Here is an 18,989-nt window from a genome sequence, read left to right on the forward strand (position 1 = left end):
CTCTGCTCTCTCATTATTGCCGCAGCATCTTCTAGCCGTGCAGAAATTCCACTTCTTATCCTCTCTTCGTGTTGGTTTTCTGCCTGGATTCCTGCTCATTCTATTTGTCCACACCCTTCTTTTTCTTGGGGCCAGAACACGATCTTGTTCCCTTTCTCCTTACTTAAGCTATTCTCTTGTTCGTTTCTTTTTCTTATCTTCCTTCTCCCTTGTTTACTCTTTCACTCGTCGTGGTATTTTCCTTTTCTTTTGACACTTATTGCTACTCGCCTGGGCTCGTATGTCACTTTAATCGATTGGGTATTAGTCATTAGCATTGTTCATTTAGGAAACCATATCTTACTGCCCTCTAAATGCAGGAGCCTGCATCAAGTTGGGTTATAAAGTCATAAAAAGTAGGTAATATGCAAGTTCTTCCATTGTCCATTGTTCCTAGATGGTTCAGTTGTTTTTGTTGAAGTCTATTACTGTGCTTTTCACACCCAAGTAATGCACTCTTAAGAAAGACTGGCTGAATAAAATACGTAAGGCCATGACAACTGCGGGCTCCACCCTGGAACCTTCGGTTCCCAGTTCAGTGATCATTGCCTCATAGTCGCCACCTTTGCTGCCGGGGTCTGCAGTTAATGTGAAGGCCCTGACAATGATCTGGGAGTGACGGTGACGGGTTTGTTTTTCTCTCCTCCGCTGCCCATTGGTTAGAGTCCCGATGACACAGCTGAAGAGCCCACCTTCCCTGCAGAGGGTGCCATGGGAGCTGCGGGGGGAGGTGGGGCCCTGCACGGGGACTTGGCTGTTGGGGCAGCTTGCGGTGGAGCTGCCTTTGGAGACGACCTTAATGTGGGGGTCCTGGAAACCCCTGAACCCCATCTAATACCTGCCACCAAGGTAAAACTCTTTCTGCGTGAGGCTATGCGCACAGTGGTCTAAGTAAACTGCTTGCATTTCAAGTAGCTTTTATTATTATTATTATTATTAACCATCAGCCTTTCATAACTGCATATATATTACATGGTCGCTGTGTATTCCTTTAATCATATATTGCTGATAATATATGTATAACAAATTAAGTTTGCTTGTCAGTTACTGTGGAAAAGAAAACTGAATGGATGGATATTATGTATATATGTGTATTAATATCACATCCCTCTTCCCTCCTCTCTTCATCTTTGTCCTCCTTCTTACACTGTGCCTGGGCCATTGGGACAGAGTGCAATTGGTTGGCAAGAGGGGGACACACTTCCAGAGCCAATAAGAAAGCAGATCTTTGACCCACATGACAAGGACATGCTCAGATGCAGCACTCCCAGTTCAGAGACACTGAAGGATGACCGTCAGGCTGAAGTCGGGGGAGATGTTCCTGTTCCCCCATTGTCAGTGTCGGTATCACTGGAAACTGACTATGATTCACAACTGAGTACAACCATTCCACAGGAGAATGCCTCTGTGTCTCAAGAGGCTCTGTCACTGCTGTACAAGAGGAATGCATCTCTGCCTGAAGAGACTAAATCAGTAACACAGGACACTGTGTCAGTCCCAGTTTGTGTTGTGTCAATTTTTGAAGAGACTATGTCAATAACACAGGAGACTGTGTCAGTTCCCCAGATGGATGTGACATCTCCTGAAAAGACTATATTAGTAGCACAGGACACCGTGTCTCTTCTGCAGAAGCATGCGTCAGCTCCTGCAGAGACTGTATCAGTCATGCCTGACACTATGTCATTTCCCAAGAGTGATGTGTCAAGTACCAAAGACATTATATTTGTAACACAGGACACCATGTCAGTTCAGCAGAAGGATGTGTCCGCTCCTGCAGAGACTATATCAATAACACAGGAGACTGTGTCAGGTCAGCAGAAGGATGTGTCCGCTCCTGCAGAGACTATATCAATAACACAGGAGACTGTGTCAGTTCCACAGAAGGATGTGTCAGCTCCCAAAGAGACTACGTCTGTAAAAAAGGAGACCGTGTCAGTTCACATGAGGGATGTGTCAGCTCCCAAAGAGACTACGTCTGTAAAAAAGGAGACCGTGTCAGTTCACATGAGAGATGTGTCAGCTCCCAAAGAGAATATATCAGCAATACAGGAGACTGTGTCAGTTCCCAAGACGGATGTATCAGCTCCCAAAGAGGCTGTGTCTGCACCACAAGACATGTTCTCAGTTCCACAAAAGGATGTGTCAGCTCCCAAAGACACTACATCAGTGAGACGGGGCACCGTGGCAGTTCTCCAGAAAGATGTGTCAGCTCCCAAAGAAACTACATCAGTAACACAGGAGACTGTGTCAGTCCCTCAGAAGCATGTTTCAGCTCCCAAAGAGACTACATCTGTAGCACAGGAGACTGTGACAGTACACACAAGGGATGTGTCAGCTCCCAAAGAGACTACATCAGCAATACAGGAGACTGTGTCAGTTTCCAGGACAGATGTGTCAGCTCCCAAAGAAACTACATCAGTTACACAGGAGACTGTGTCAGTGTGCCAGAAGAATGTGGCAGCACCTGCAGAAACTAGATCAGTAACACATGATGCTCTGTCAGTTGCCAAGAGGGATAAGTCAACTAGTAAAGAGAATATATCTGTAACAGAGCAGACAATGTCAGTTCCCAAGGGGTATGTGACAACTAGCAAAGAAATTATATCAGTAACACAGAACACTATGTCAGTTCACAAAGAGATTACATCAGTGACACAGGACCCAGTGTCAGTTCCCAAGACGGAAGTATCAGCTCCCAAAGAGACTACATCAGTTACACAGGAGAATGTGTCAGTTCACCAGAAGGATGTGTCAGGAACCAATAAGGATATATCAGAAACACGACAAACTGTGCCAGTTCGAAAGAGGGATGTGTCAGCTCCCAAAAAGACTATATCAGCAACACAGGATACTGTGTCAGTTCCCAAGAGGGATGTGTCAGCTCCCAAAGAGACTATATCAGCAATACAGGAGACTGTGTCAGTTTCCAAGACAGATGCATCATTTCCCAAAGAGACAACATCAGTTACACAGGAGACTGTGTCAGTTCCCAAGAGGGATGTGTCAGCTCCCAAAAAGACTATATCAGCAACACAGGAGACTGTGTCAGTTCCCAAGAGGGATATGTCAACTAGTAAAGAGAATAAATCTGTAACAGAGAAGACAATGACAGTTCCAATGAGGGATGTGACAGCTATCAAAGAGACTATATCAGTAACACAGGACACTATGTCAGTTCCACAAAAGGATGTGTCAGCTCCTCCAGAGTCTCTATCAGAAACACATGAGACTGTGTCAGTTCACAAGAGGGAAGTGTCAGCTCCCAAAGAGACTATACCAGTTACACAGGAGACTGTGTCAGTTCACCAGAAGGATGTGTCAGAAACACCAGAAACAGTGCCAGTCCGAAAGAGGGATGTGTCAGCTCCCAAAAAGACTACATCAGTAACACATGAGACTGGGCCAGTTCACCAGAAGGATGTGTCAGCTCCTGAAGAACCTATGTCAGTAGCAGTTGACACAGTGTCAATTCTCCAGAAGGATGTGTCCACTCCCAAAGAAACTACATCAGTTCACCTGAAGAAAGGGGCTCCTGCAGAGACTTTAACAGTAACACATAAAACTCTGTCATTTCCCAAGAGGGATGTGTCAGCTCCCGAAGAGACTACATCAGTGACACGGGAGACTGTGTCAGTCCACTTGATGGAAGGACAGCCTGCAGAGACTTTAACAGTAACACACGAAACACTGCCATTTCCCAAGAAAGATGTGTCAGGTACCAAAGAGAATATATCAGAAACACAGGAGACTGTGTCAATTGTCAAGAAGGATGTGTCAGCTCCCAAAAAGACTATAGCAGCAACACAGGAGACTGTGTCAGTTCCCAAGAGGGATATGTCAACTAGTAAAGAGAATAAATCTGTAACAGAGAAGACAATGACAGTTCCAACGAGGGATGTGACAGCTATCAAAGAGACTATATCAGTAACACAGGACACTATGTCAGTTCCACAAAAGGATGTGTCAGCTCCTCCAGAGTCTCTATCAGAAACACATGAGACTGTGTCAGTTCCCAAAGAGACTATACCAGTTACACAGGAGACTGTGTCAGTTCACCAGAAGGATGTGTCAGAAACACCAGAAACAGTGCCAGTCCGAAAGAGGGATGTGTCAGCTCCCAAAAAGACTACATCAGTAACACAGGAGACTGTGTCAGTTCACCAGAAGGATGTGTCAGAAACACCAGAAACTGTGCCAGTTCGAAAGAGGGATGTGTCAACTCCTAAAAAGACTACATCAGTAACACAGGAGACTGGGCCAGTTCAACAGAAGGATGTGTCAGCTCCTGAAGAACCTATGTCAGTAACAAAGGAGCCTATGTCAGTTCCTCAGAAGGATGTGTCAGCTCCCAAAGAGACTACATCTGTAACACAGGAGACTATATCTGTTTCCCAGAGGGATGTGTCAGCTCCCAAAGAGACTACATCAGTAACACAGGAGCCTATGTCGGTTCACCAGAAGGATGTGTCAGGTAACAAAGAAGATGTATCAGAAACACCAGAAACTGTGACAGTTCAAAAGAGGGATGTGTCAGCTCCCAAAAAGGCTACATCAGTAAGACAGGAGACTGTGTCAGTTTCCAAGACAGATGTGTCAGCATTTCCCAAGAAAGATGTGTCAGGTACCAAAGAGAATATATCAGAAACACAGGAGACTGTGTCAATTGTCAAGAAGGATGTGTCAGCTCCCAAAAAGACTATAGCAGCGACACAGGAGACTGTGTCAGTTCCCAAGAGGGATGTGTTAGCTCCCAAAAAGACTATAATAGCAACACAGGAGACTGTGTCAGTTCCCAAGAGGGTTGTGTCAGCTCCCAAAGAGACTACAATAGTTACACAGGAGACTGTGTCAGTTCACCAGAAGGATGTGTCAGGTACCAAAGAGGATATATCTGAAACACCAGAAACTGTGCCAGTTCGAAAGAGGGATGTGTCAGCTCCCAAAAAGGCTCCATCAGTAAGACAGGAGACTGTGTTAGTTTCCAAGACAGATGTGTCAGCATTTCCCAAGAAAGATGTGTCAGGTACCAAAGAGAATATATCAGAAACACAGGAGACTGTGTCAATTGTCAATACAGATGTGTCAGCTCCCAAAAAGACTACACCAGTTACACAGGAGACTGTGTCAGTTCACCAGAAGGATGTGTCAGGTACCAAAGAGGATATATCAGAAACACCAGAAACTGTGCCAGTTCGAAAGAGGGATGTGTCAGCTCCCAAAGAGACTACATCTGTAAAACAGGTGACTGTGTCAGTTCACCAGAAAGATGTGTCAGAAACACCAGAAACTGTGCCAGTTCGAAAGTGGGATGTGTCAACTCCTAAAAAGACTACATCAGTAACACAGGCGACTGGGCCAGTTCAACAGAAGGATGTGTCAGCTCCTGAAGAACCCATGTCAGTAACAAAGGAGCCTATGTCAGTTCCTCAGGAGGATGTGTCAGCTCCCAAAGAGACTACATCTGTAACACAGGAGACTATATCTGTTTCCCAGAGGGATGTGTCAGCTCCCAAAGAGACTACATCAGTAACACAGGAGCCTGTGTCAGTTCACCAGACGGATGTGTCAGGTACCAAAGAAGATGTTTCAGAAACACCAGAAACTGTGACAGTTCAAAAGAGGGATGTGTCAGCTCCCAAAAAGGCTACATCAGTAAGACCGGAGACTGTGTCAGTTTCCAAGACAGATGTGTCAGCATTTCCCAAGAAAGATGTGTCAGGTACCAAAGAGAATATATCAGAAACACAGGAGACTGTGTCAATTGTCAAGAAGGATGTGTCAGCTCCCAAAAAGACTATAGCAGCGACACAGGAGACTGTGTCAGTTCCCAAGAGGGATGTGTCAGCTCCCAAAAAGACTATAATAGCAACACAGGAGACTGTGTCAGTTCCCAAGAGGGATGTGTCAGCTCCCATAGAGACTACACCAGTTACACAGGAGACTGTGTCAGTTCACCAGAAGGATGTGTCAGGTACCAAAGAGGATATATCAGAAACACCAGAAACTGTGCCAGTTCGAAAGAGGGATGTGTCAGCTCCCAAAGAGACTACATCTGTAAAACAGGTGACTGTGTCAGTTCCCAAGAGGGAAGTGTCAGCTCCCAAAGAGACTACACCAGTTACACAGGAAACTGTGTCAGTTCACCAGAAGGATGTGTCAGAAACACCAGAAACTGTGCCAATTCGAAAGAGGGATGTGTCAGCTCCCAAAAAGTCTACATCATTAACACAGGAGATTGGGCCAGTTCAACAGAAGGATGTGTCAGCTCCTGAAGAACCTATGTCAGTAGCAGTGGACACAGTGTCAGTTCTCCAGAAGGATGTGTCCACTCCCAAAGAAACTACATCAGTAATACAGGAGACTGTGTCAGTTCACACGAGGGATGTGTCAGCTCCCAGAGAGACACTATCTGCAGCACAAGAAATGTTGTCAATTCTCCTGAAGGATGTGTCTGCTCCTGAAAAGTCTGTATCAGTAGCACTGGACACCATGTCAGTTCATCAGAAGGATGTGTCAACTCCTACAGAGACTATATCAGAAACAATGGAGCCTGTATCCGTTCCCAAGAGAGATGTCTCAGCTACCAAAGAGACTATATCAGAGAAACAGGAGACTGTGTCAATTCGCACAAGGGATGTGTCAGCTCCCAGAGAAACTACATCAGTGACACGGGAGACTGTATCAGTTTCCCAGAGGGTTGTGTCAGCTCCCAAAGAGACTACATCAGTAACACAGGAGCCTGTGTCAGTTCACCAGAAGGATGTGTCAGCTCCCAAAGAGACTACATCAATTACACAGGACACTGTCTCAAGTCGCCAGATGGATGTGTCAGGTACCAAAGAGGATATATCAGAAACACCAGAAACTGTGCCAGTTCGAAAGAGGGATGTGTCAGCTCCCAAAGAGACTACACCAGTTACACAGGTGACTTTGTCAGTTCACCAGAAGGATGTGTCAGAAACACCAGAAACTGTGCCAGTTCGAAAGAGGGATGTGTCAGCTCCCAAAGAGACTACATCTGTAAAACAGGTGACTCTGTCAGTTCACCAGAAGGATGTGTCAGAAACACCAGAAACTGTGCCAGTTCGAAAGTGGGATGTGTCAACTCCTAAAAAGACTACATCAGTAACACAGGCGACTGGGCCAGTTCAACAGAAGGATGTGTCAGCTCCTGAAGAACCCATGTCAGTAACAAAGGAGCCTATGTCAGTTCCTCAGAAGGATGTGTCAGCTCCCAAAGAGACTACATCTGTAACACAGGAGACTATATCTGTTTCCCAGAGGGATGTGTCAGCTCCCAAAGAGACTACATCAGTAACACAGGAGCCTGTGTCAGTTCACCAGACGGATGTGTCAGGTACCAAAGAAGATGTATCAGAAACACCAGAAACTGTGACAGTTCAAAAGAGGGATGTGTCAGCTCCCAAAAAGGCTACATCAGTAAGACCGGAGACTGTGTCAGTTTCCAAGACAGATGTGTCAGCATTTCTCAAGAAAGATGTGTCAGGTACCAAAGAGAATATATCAGAAACACAGGAGACTGTGTCAATTGTCAAGACGGATGTGTCAGCTCCCAAAAAGACTATAGCAGAGACACAGGAGACTGTGTCAGTTCCCAAGAGGGATGTGTCAGCTCCCAAAAAGACTATAATAGCAACACAGGAGACTGTGTCAGTTCCCAAGAGGGAAGTGTCAGCTCCCAAAGAGACTACACCAGTTACACAGGAGACTGTGTCAGTTCACCAGAAGGATGTGTCAGAAACACCAGAAACTGTGCCAGTTCGAAAGAGGGATGTGTCAACTCCTAAAAAGACTACATCAGTAACACAGGAGACTGGGCCAGTTCAACAGAAGGATGTGTCAGCTCCTGAAGAACCCATGTCAGTAACAAAGGAGCCTATGTCAGTTCCTCAGAAGGATGTGTCAGCTCCCAAAGAGACTACATCTGTAACACAGGAGACTATATCTGTTTCCCAGAGGGATGTGTCAGCTCCCAAAGAGACTACATCAGTTAATCAGGAACCTGTGTCACTTCACCAGAAGGATGTGTCAGGTACCAAAGAAGATGTATCAGAAACACCAGAAACTGTGACAGTTCAAAAGAGGGATGTGTCAGCTCCCAAAAAGGCTACATCAGTAAGACAGGAGACTGTGTCAGTTTCCAAGACAGATGTGTCAGCATTTCCCAAGAAAGATGTGTCAGGTACCAAAGAGAATATATCAGAAACACAGGAGACTGTGTCAATTGTCAAGAAGGATGTGTCAGCTCCCAAAAAGACTATAGCAGCGACACAGGAGACTGTGTCAGTTCCCAAGAGGGATGTGTCAGCTCCCAAAAAGACTATAATAGCAACACAGGAGACTGTGTCAGTTCCCAAGAGGGATGTGTCAGCTCCCAAAGAGACTACATCAGTAACACAGGAGACTGTGTCAGTTCACCAGAAGGATGTGTCAGGTACCAAAGAAGATGTATCAGAAACACCAGAAACTGTGCCAGTTCGAAAGAGGGATGTGTCAGCTCCCAAAGAGACTACATCTGTAAAACAGGTGACTGTGTCAGTTCACCAGAAGGATGTGTCAGAAACACCAGAAACTGTGCCAGTTCGAAAGTGGGATGTGTCAACTCCTAAAAAGACTACATCAGTAACAAAGGAGCCTATGTCAGTTCCTCAGAAGGATGTGTCAGCTCCCAAAGAGACTACATCTGTAACACAGGAGACTATATCTGTTTCCCAGAGGGATGTGTCAGCTCCCAAAGAGACTACATCAGTAACACAGGAGCCTGTGTCAGTTCACCAGACGGATGTGTCAGGTACCAAAGAAGATGTTTCAGAAACACCAGAAACTGTGACAGTTCAAAAGAGGGATGTGTCAGCTCCCAAAAAGGCTACATCAGTAAGACCGGAGACTGTGTCAGTTTCCAAGACAGATGTGTCAGCATTTCCCAAGAAAGATGTGTCAGGTACCAAAGAGAATATATCAGAAACACAGGAGACTGTGTCAGTTCCCAAAAGAGATGTGTCAGCTCCCAAAGAGACTACATCAGTAACACCGGAGACACTGTCAGTTCACCAGAAGGATTTGTCAGTTACTGAAGAGGATATATCAGAAACACCAGAAACTGTGCCAATTCGAAAGAGGGATGTGTCAGCTCCCAAAAAGTCTACATCATTAACACAAGAGACTGTGTCAATTCTCCAGAAAGATGTGTCAGCTCCTGCAGAACCTATGTCAGTAACACTGGACACAGTGTCAGTTCTCCAGAAGGATGTGTCAACTCCCAAAGAAACTACATCAGTAATACAGGAGACTGTGTCAGTTCACACGAGGGATGTGTCAGCTCCCAGAGAGACTGTATCTGCAGCACAAGAAATGTTGTCAATTCTCCAGAAGGATGTGTCAGCTCCTGAAAAGTCTATATCAGTAGCACTGGACACCATGTCAGTTCACCAGAAGGATGTGTCATTTCGCCAGAAGGATGTGTCAGTACCTGCAGAAACTAAATCAATAACGCATGATGCTCTGTCAGTTTCAAATAGGGACATGTCAGCTCCCAAAGATTCTACATCAATAACACGGGAGACGGTGTCAGTTCCCAAGAGGGATGTGTCAGCTCCCAAAGAGACTGTATCCGCAGCACAAGAAATTAGAAAGAAGTCAATTCCCCAGAAGGATGTGTTAGCTCCTGAAAAGTCTATATCAGTAGCACTGGACACCATGTCAGTTCTCCAGAAGGATGTGTCAACTCCTGCAGAGACTATATCAGTAATGCATGGCACTCTATCAGTTTCCAAGAGCGATGTGCCAACTACCAAGGTGACGATATGTGTAACACAGGAGACTGTTTCAGTTCCCAAATCGGATGTGTCAGCTCCCAAAGACACTACATCAGTGACAGAGGAGACTGTGTCAGTTCCCCAGAGGGATGTGTCAGCTTCCAAAGAGACTACATCAATAACACCAAAGACTGTGTCAGTTCGCCAAAAGGATGTATCAGTTCCTCCAGAAACTGTATCAGAAACGCATGGCACTCTGTCAACTGCCAAGAGGGATATGTCAACTCCTAAAGAGACTATATCAGTGACAGAGGAGACAATGTCAGTTCCCAAGAGGGTTGTTTCAGCTACCAAAGAGACTACATCAGTGACATTGGAGATGGTGTCAGTTCCCAAGAGGGATGTGTCAGCTCCCAAAGAGACTATTCCAAAAACACAGGAGACTGTGTCAGCTCCCAAGAAGGATGTGTCAGCTACCAAAGAGACTACATCACTAACACAGGAGTCTGTGTCAGTTCCCTATATGAATGTGTCAACTCCCAAAGAGACTACATCAGTAACACAGGAGACAGAGTCAGTCTCAAAGAGGGATGTGTCAGCTCCCAAGGAGACTATATCTGTAATACAGGACACCATGTCAGTTCTCCAGAATGATTTTTCAGATCCAGTAGAGAATATATCAGTAACGAGTGACAGTGTGTCACTTCCCAAAAGGGATGTGCCGGCTACCAAAGACACTCCATCAGTAATACAGGATATTGTGTCAGTTACCAAAGAGACTACATCAGTAACACAGGAGACTGTGTTAGGTCCCCAAGGGGATGTGTCAGTAACACATGACACCCTGTCAATTGCCAAGAAGGATGTGTTCACTACCAAAGAGACTATATCAGAAACAAAGGAGACTGTGTCAGTTCCCAAGAAGGATGTGTCAGCTCCCAAAGACACTCTGTCAGTGACACATGAGACTATGAAATTTCCCCAGAGGGATGTATTAGGTATTAGGTCCTCAGTTCCCCACAAGGATGTGTCTGTGCCTTTGCAGACTGTGCCACTAGTGCAGGGGGATGTGGTCATTCCCCTAGAGCCATTGGCAGTGCCCCCCATGCATGTGCCAGTTTCTGGTGGCCCCTGGGTTGACCAGGGCCTCCAGTCATTATGTGAGCTAACCACTCAGGTTAGGGCTTGGCTGGAAAGAGCACATCAGAGTCTCAGTGATATGCTTCCAGGGGCACCAATGCCAGGTGGCATAGAGGAGCAGCTACTCACCTGTCAGGTAAGCAAAGGAGATGTCAATGGTCAGCACTATGGAGAGATCTTTTGCACCACTTAGTGGCAGTTAGCCTATCTGGTCACTGATAACGTTGGTTCTCTTTGTATGTGCAGGGAGCATGTGAGGAAATGGAGAAAAATGTATCCAGTTTGTACAGCCTGAGTCCACAGGATGTTGCTGAAACACATGGATGGACCGTTACACTCTTGTCAACCCTAGACCAACTCAAGATCAGCTTGCTCCCATTATTGCCGCTGTCAGAACATTGGAGCCAGGATCAGGTACACCGATTTACTCATACCCACAAACCTGCACACACATTCACATACTTAGCAGACACCTTAATTTAAAGTCCAGTTTAAGGCCTTTGGGGACAATTTAGAAATCCATCCTGATAATGTAGCAACTGATGCATGTTGATTCTTGTTGAAGTGGGGATTCACAGTCTAAACTTTAAACTAAGAATCAGATCTAGTCAGAAAGACTTCATAGCTGGTGTGACCATCTGGTCCAGGCTCAGCCTAATACTATCAAATTGACCCCCAATATTGCTGCAGAGTGACTTTCAGTGTGGAGTATTAGCCCAAGAGGGAGGGCTGGAGCACACTGTCAGCAATCCAGAGCTCCTGACCACTCTGAAGATTCAATCCATCCAGCAGGAGAAGGTAAGATCAGTGGCTATAACCCTGAGACCTTGGTGGAGCATATCAATGAACTCTTAACATCACAAATCTCTACTGTCCACTCTGCACTACTTAGTTTTTCAAGTCAAGCTATTTACTTTGAAGAGACAATATTTTCAAGAAGAGGCTGCTTAATTCGAGTCTTGTTTTATAGTTTATTTTAATAAAATGATTGGGTTCGTGGGTGGTACAGTGGTCTGTGCAGTCGCTGTACTACTTAATAGACCAGGGTTCGAGTCTCCGCCCTCGCTCTGTGTGTGGAGTTTGCATGTTCTCTCCATGTCCTCGTAAGCTTTCTTTCAGGCGCTCTGGTTTTCCCTCTACAGTCCAAAAACATACTGTTATTAATTTCCATCCATCCATCCATTATCGTAACCGCTTAATCCCCACTGGGGTTGCGGGGGGCCCGGAGCCTCTCCCGGGAGTATCGGGCGCAGGTCGGCAACAACTCTGGGTGGGCGCCAACTAACCGCACTGTTATTATTTTGAGTTACCAAATTGCCAATATAGGTGTGATTGGTACAGTACTGTATATGATCCCAGGAAAGGGTTGGTGCCCCTGTCCTAGGTGTGCCTGTAGGCTCTGGGATCTGCTCCGTACCCCCCCCCCCCCCAATCCTGCAAAGGTACAGAAAGTGGGTGGATGAATGAATGAATGAATGATGATGAGGTTGGTATTCCACTGCATCAGAGAGATCAGGCTTGTTTAATGACGTGGTGACAGGTTTCATTTGGTACATTGAGAGATGCTACTTAAAACGTCGAGCTTTGGCTCACTTCTCTGCATGATGTTATGATCTTCTTCTGCAGGAGCTCCAGCTTGAATTGAAAGAGCAGAGAGATCTGGCTGCGGCGTTACTGCATTACAGCAGCCAGGGGTGGCTGCAAAGAGCCACAAAGGAGTACAAGGCTCAACTGCTGACCAGGTAAGACTCCCCAGTTAGCTAAAGCATGTAGGCTCTGATTGTTGGACTTCCCTTTATTACCTGCTAAGTAGAAGCAACAGAAGAACATGTCTCTGTCATTCAGTAATGTTACACTAGAGTACAGACATAGATAAGCCATTTTCTTTAGACATCATACTAGCTGGTGACCAAATCTTGGCAGGGCTTGGAAAGCTGCTTTTTGAGTTGTGTGTCAGGAAGGGCAGGCAGGTGAACTGGGTGGACTGTCTAAGCACATTTTTCTCTTCAGATCTTCTACTGGGACTGAAGGGGATGCGACGGCTCAGAGGCGAAGGCCCCAGGTCCATGAGCAGCTGGAGGCTACACTGACTGCCCTGGATGGGATTGGAAGCACATGGCAGGTCAGTCATGAGGAGCTCAAACCTCATGTGATCACTAATCTATGGATATATCACAGTCAGGGCTCACTGATCCATGGAGATACCACAGCCAGGGATCACTGATCTATGGATATATCACAGTCAGAGCTCACTGATCCATGGAGATACCACAGCCAGGGATCACTGATCTATGGATATATCACAGTCAGAGCTCACTGATCCATGGACATACCACAGTCGGGGATCACTGATCCATGGATATATCACAGTCAGGGCTCACTGATCCATGGAGATACCACAGCCAGGGATCACTGATAAGAACATAAGAAGAACATAAGAACTATACAAATGAGAGGAGGCCATTCGGCCCATCGAGCTCGCTTGGGGAGAACTTAACTAATAGCTCAGAGTTGTTAAAATCTTATCTAGCTCTGATTTAAAGGAACCCAAGGATTCAGCTTGCACTACGTTATCAGGAAGACTATTCCATACTCTGACTACACGCTGTGTAAAGAAGTGCTTCCTTAAATCCAGTTTGAAATGTTCTCCCGCTAATTTCCACCTATGGCCACGAGATAAGAACTATGGATATATCACAGGCAGAGCTCACTGATCCATGGAGATACGACAGCCAGGGATCACTGATCTATGGATATATCACAGGCAGAGTTCACTGATCTGTGGATATATCACATGCAGTGGTCACTGATCTATGGATATATCACAGTCAGGGATCACTGATCCATGGAGATACCACAGCCAGGGATCACTGATCTATGGGTATATCACAGGCAGAGCTCACTGATCCATGGAGATACCACAGCCAGGGATCACTGATCTATGGATATATCACAGGCAGAGCTCACTGATCCATGGAGATACCACAGCCAGGGATCACTGATCTATGGATATATCACAGGCAGAGCTCACTGATCCATGGAGATACCACAGTCAGGGATCACTGATCCATGGATATATCACAGTCAGGGCTCACTGATCCATGGAGATACCACAGCCAGGGATCACTGATCTATGGATATATCACAGGCAGAGCTCACTGATCCATGGAGATATGACAGCCAGGGATCACTGATCTATGGATATATCACAGGCAGAGTTCACTGATCTGTGGATATATCACAGGTAGAGCTCACTGATCTATGGCTATATCACAGTCAGGGCTCACTGATCCATGGAGATACCACAGCCAGGGATCACTGATCTATGGGTATATCACAGGCAGAGCTCACTGATCCATGGAGATACCACAGCCAGGGATCACTGATCTATGGATATATCACAAGCAGAGCTCACTGATCCATGGAGATACCACAGCCAGGGATCACTGATCTATGGATATATCACAGGCAGAGCTCACTGATCCATGGAGATACGACAGCCAGGGATCATTGATCTATGGATATATCACAGACATACCACAGTCGGGGATCACTGATCCATGGATATATCACAGGCAGAGTTCACTGATCTGTGGATATATCACAGGTAGAGCTCACCGATCTATGGATATATCACAGGCAGTGGTCACCGATGTATGGATATATCACAGTCAGGGGTTCACTGATCTATGGATATATCACAGGCAGAGTTCACTGATCCATGGATATATCAAAATCAGGGCTCACCGATCTATGGATATAACATAGTCAGTGATCACTGTTCCATGCATATATCACAGCCAGGGATCCTAAACCTTCTCCTATCAGCTAGCGATATATGTGGTATTTCAGACTTTCCTTAAGTAGCAAAGAATCTTCTGAAAGCTCATCCCAGAAAGTGACAGGCATGCCTTGCTTTACTGTTGTTTATTTAAGACATGCATGTCTGTTTAAAGACTAAATGACATAGATGAGGCCTGCCCCACTTAGCCACATTAATCACTTAAGTGACACATTTCTCAGAGTTTCTCGGCAGACTGTGCAGACCAAACATCAGCACAGGCATTTCAGTATCTCCTGCTGTCCATGGAGCAGTGCCAACCTTTGTTGTGACCTGTTCCTGCAGGAGGGCCTGGCGTCTGGAAAGGCGGTGCAGCCTGTGACCTGGAGCATGCCCGCCATACTGAGACAGGAGGCCGTCCAGCTGGAGGTACAGTGACTGCTGTCCGAACACTGCACTCTGTGCTGATGAATGACTCCCAGGCTGCACTGTGTATATACAGTGTCACTGTGCAAAAGTATATACACAGCACAGAAATAAGCAATATATAAATACCAGAATATATACACAGCACAGTGCTGTATGCCTGTGTTTCGTGGCCAGTTTTGTTGCCTGTGGAGGGACAAAAATTGAAGTATTCAGTAAAAAATGTTTTAATGAATATCAGCTATATGTGTCTGTAATTATGGGCTTCCGTTTGTCTGCAGGACTTGCTGAACACTGCCTGTACCTCCCTGCAAAGCCAGCAGGGGGGGCTGCAGGAGCAGCTCGAACAGCAGCTGCAGTATGAGCAGAGACTCCATGGACTGACCAGCTTGGTGGAACTGGGCTGGGAGAGACTCATCCGCAGTCAGCATGTGCAGCTGCGCAGTCAGGACGAGCTGCAGGCTGTCTTAAGCAGCCACAAGGTACCCCGTCTAACCAAGTCATGTGACACATGACCTCATCAGCTGTGATTTGTCATGTGATAAGAAACAAATGGCACAAGGAATATCTTTATACTAACAAAATGAACAGCTTTGCTTGAATTGGCAAGAATAAAAAATTCTGCAGTCTTTAATAATAAATATATTTCAGCGATTCATAATAAACCTTCAGTCAGCACTGCTGCTTCATTTTAATGAATTTTAATTGAATAATTCTGCAGTGAATATCCCTCTGTGAAAATGAGCAGTATTATTCTGTTATTATTCTAAGTATGTGAAGTTCAGACCCACAGCTATTAGTGTGTTTCTCTAAGTGTGAAGTCAGTGACCCTCGGTCTGCCTTTTGGGCCCGGTGGGGGGGGGGCAGACATTCTTCCAGAAGCTGGCGTGCCACTTGGCAATGGTGCGGCAGCTCTCGCAGACGCAGGCGGGAGCGCAGACGCGAGCGCAGGCGGCGCTGGAGCAGGATGCTCGCACTCTCCAGCAGAGGGCAGTGCAGCAGGGAGTGTGGCTACAGGACGGCTTGCAGGTACAAAGGCCTGTGCTTCAGCCTTAATCTGCAATCATCCAAGAACCAGTTTTCTGTTATTTTTTTAGCGATGGAAAATGATCTGGTATTTTATCAGGTACATTTTCTACATATTTTTATAAATATTCCTTGTATTTGGGTTATATACAATTTTATTTTACTTGTTTTGTCTTGCCAGCTTAGTTAATGTTCAGTGAGCCTTATGATTTTGATTACTTTTATTATTCTCATAGTCGTATGCTCTCCCCAGTACACAGCTATGACACATTCAGGGAAAATGACTTCCACTATTCAAAGAGATATATGTTCATTTTTATAAGAGCATTAATTATTAGTCATTTGTCATTGCATCATTAGTCTATATCCAGTTTTAAATGTGTACAATGGTCACACCTCTGTTTACACAAATTTAATTGCCACTCGCCCACAATAATAAACATTATTAAACTGGTGCTCACACTGTCTGTGATCACACTGTCTGTGCTCACGCTGACTGTGCTCATGCTGTCTATGCTCACGCTGTCTGTGATCACACTGTTTGTGCTCTGTGCTCACACTGTCTGTGATCATGCTGTCCATGCTTGTGCCGTCTGTGCTCACACTGTCTGAGCTCACACTGTATGTCCCTATAATGTCCATACTGGCGCTGTCTGTGTAATACTCTTTGTGCTCACACTGTGTGCGTTTATGTTGTCTGTGCTTCCCTCAGGCTTGGTCTCAGTGGCAGGAGAGTTGTGGCTGGATAGCAAAACTATTGAATGACCTGGAGGCCAGGATGCCTTCGAGTACAGGGCCAGGAAAGGAGGAACAGGAGGAGCAGCTGCAGCAGACACTTTGCATCTGTGAGGTACTGCCACGTCATCACACCACAGCTGGAGAAGACTGTGTCACACTGACACCACAGCTGGAGAAGACTGTGTCACACTGACACCACAGCCGGAGAAGACTGTGTCACACTGACACCACAGCTGGAGAAGACTGTGTCACACTGACACCTCAGCTGTAGAGGAACATCTGTGCATCACATTGACACCACAGCTGTAGAGGAACATCTGTGCATCACATTGACACCACAGCTGTAGAGGAACATCTGTGCATCACACTGACACCACAGCTGTAGAGGAACATCTGTGCATCACATTGGCCCCACATCTGTAGAACCTGTGTAAACAGAAACATTGCCTGATGAACAGAACCCTAAAAATAAACAATGCCGCTGTTCCATTTATACGCTGTCTGTATTCCTGTGCTCCTGCCTGCTGATTGGCTGAGCATACTTGCCGTTTACCAGCAACACCCTATTAATACCATCGTGTGTCTTCCCCCCGCAGCAGGTGAGCAGGGCCCTGGAGGAGAGCCGGGCACCGCTGGGGGCTGCCGTGGAGCAGGGCCAGGTGCTGCAGGCTGGGGGGTTCGCCAGCACCGTGGGGGCTGCGCTGCGCGAGCTGCAGAGCCGCTGGAACGCCGTACGCCGCTGCGCAGAGCGGGAGCAGCTGCGGGTCTCTGCCTTCACGCATCTGTGGGCCAGGTGCGTCTGTCCATGAGACACATGCTGAGCCACACGGCTCCCCTCTGTGTCCCCGGCCTCAGGTGGCCGAGACCCTGAGCAGAATGTGTGGTGGAGAGCTGAATGGGAGGGATATTTCACCCCCCCCCCCCCAAAGATCTGTAATTCAGTTAGCTTTCATTAGTGTACAAATTTATACAATGTTGCCAAAACATATGTACACACTGTATATGGACAGTGAATTAATGATACAGTATAAAGAATAAAGTGCATGTTTGTGGGAAATTGGAAAATATAAAAGGAAATAAGCAGAATGAAGCTTCAGGATTAGCGCAGTATGTTGTCATATGTGCAGCACACAATGAAACTCTTACTGAGAGCCCTTGACTGTCCCGCCCGTCCCTGCAGGTTCTGCAGTGACTCAGTGGCGCTGGGTGATTGGCTGGGCAGGGCGCGGGAGCAGCTGCAGTCCTGGAGGAGGCGCTGTGACGCCACGCCCCGTCAGCAGGAGCACGACCGCCGGCAGCTCGCCAACTTTCTGGTGAATCTGCTGTCTTCGCTGTTTTTTTGATCTGTGGTTCCTTATGATCCACTGGCCTATAAGTGATGTTACCTTTGCACATCTATGAATTTAGCATCGAATCTCTAAATTAAGGCCAGAGATAGTAAGCTGACATTCAGCCATTTTTAATAGCACTTTACATTTATATATTCAGCACAAATTAATAAATATTACAACATTACAAACACGAATGCTGTCGAGTGGGCGACTCAGCATGAGTGAGGCTAGGCTGAGGTTCCAGTGAAAGCCCGGGTACGAGTGTAAGCAGGACTGGGGCTGGAGCTACTCGGCATCTACCAAACAAAGCAAGAACCTAATAAGGCGGATATTCTACTGAGCAGCAAGTGTGACATTGCGAACAGCAGAGTGTTACCAGGCCGGTAGAGGGTTTCCTGGTCAGGGAGCATAGAGTGTTACCAGGCCGGTAGAGGATTTCCTGGTCAGGGAGCATAGAGTGTTACCAGGCCGGTAGAGGATTTCCTGCTCAGGGAGCATAGAGTGTTACCAGGCCGGTACAGGATTTCCTGGTCAGGGAGCATAGAGTGTTACCAGGCCGGTAGAGGATTTCCTGCTCAGGGAGCATAGAGTGTTACCAGGCCGGTAGAGGATTTCCTGCTCAGGGAGCATAGAGTGTTACCAGGCCGGTACAGGATTTCCTGGTCAGGGAGCATAGAGTGTTACCAGGCCGGTAGAGGATTTCCTGGAACAGATGGGTCTTTAGCTGTTTCC

The 18,989-nt window shown here is 46.4% G+C and overlaps 1 protein-coding gene across 1 annotated transcript in view; it reads left to right on the forward strand.

The window, feature by feature from the left end:
* Positions 1–18,989, forward strand: part of LOC111844400 (uncharacterized) — a 166,697-nt gene that overhangs the window by 113,947 nt on the left and 33,761 nt on the right. The window contains exons 58-69 of the mRNA XM_072703050.1: positions 703–888; positions 1,210–11,091; positions 11,202–11,369; positions 11,646–11,753; positions 12,582–12,697; positions 12,966–13,077; positions 15,082–15,165; positions 15,444–15,644; positions 16,030–16,191; positions 16,901–17,038; positions 17,523–17,719; positions 18,107–18,239. Coding sequence (XP_072559151.1) covers positions 703–888; positions 1,210–11,091; positions 11,202–11,369; positions 11,646–11,753; positions 12,582–12,697; positions 12,966–13,077; positions 15,082–15,165; positions 15,444–15,644; positions 16,030–16,191; positions 16,901–17,038; positions 17,523–17,719; positions 18,107–18,239 — 11,487 coding nt within the window. The remainder of the gene's footprint in view (positions 1–702; positions 889–1,209; positions 11,092–11,201; positions 11,370–11,645; positions 11,754–12,581; positions 12,698–12,965; positions 13,078–15,081; positions 15,166–15,443; positions 15,645–16,029; positions 16,192–16,900; positions 17,039–17,522; positions 17,720–18,106; positions 18,240–18,989) is intronic.

Source organism: Paramormyrops kingsleyae, chromosome 19 (assembly GCF_048594095.1).
Source record: "Paramormyrops kingsleyae isolate MSU_618 chromosome 19, PKINGS_0.4, whole genome shotgun sequence".
NCBI lineage: Eukaryota > Metazoa > Chordata > Actinopteri > Osteoglossiformes > Mormyridae > Paramormyrops > Paramormyrops kingsleyae.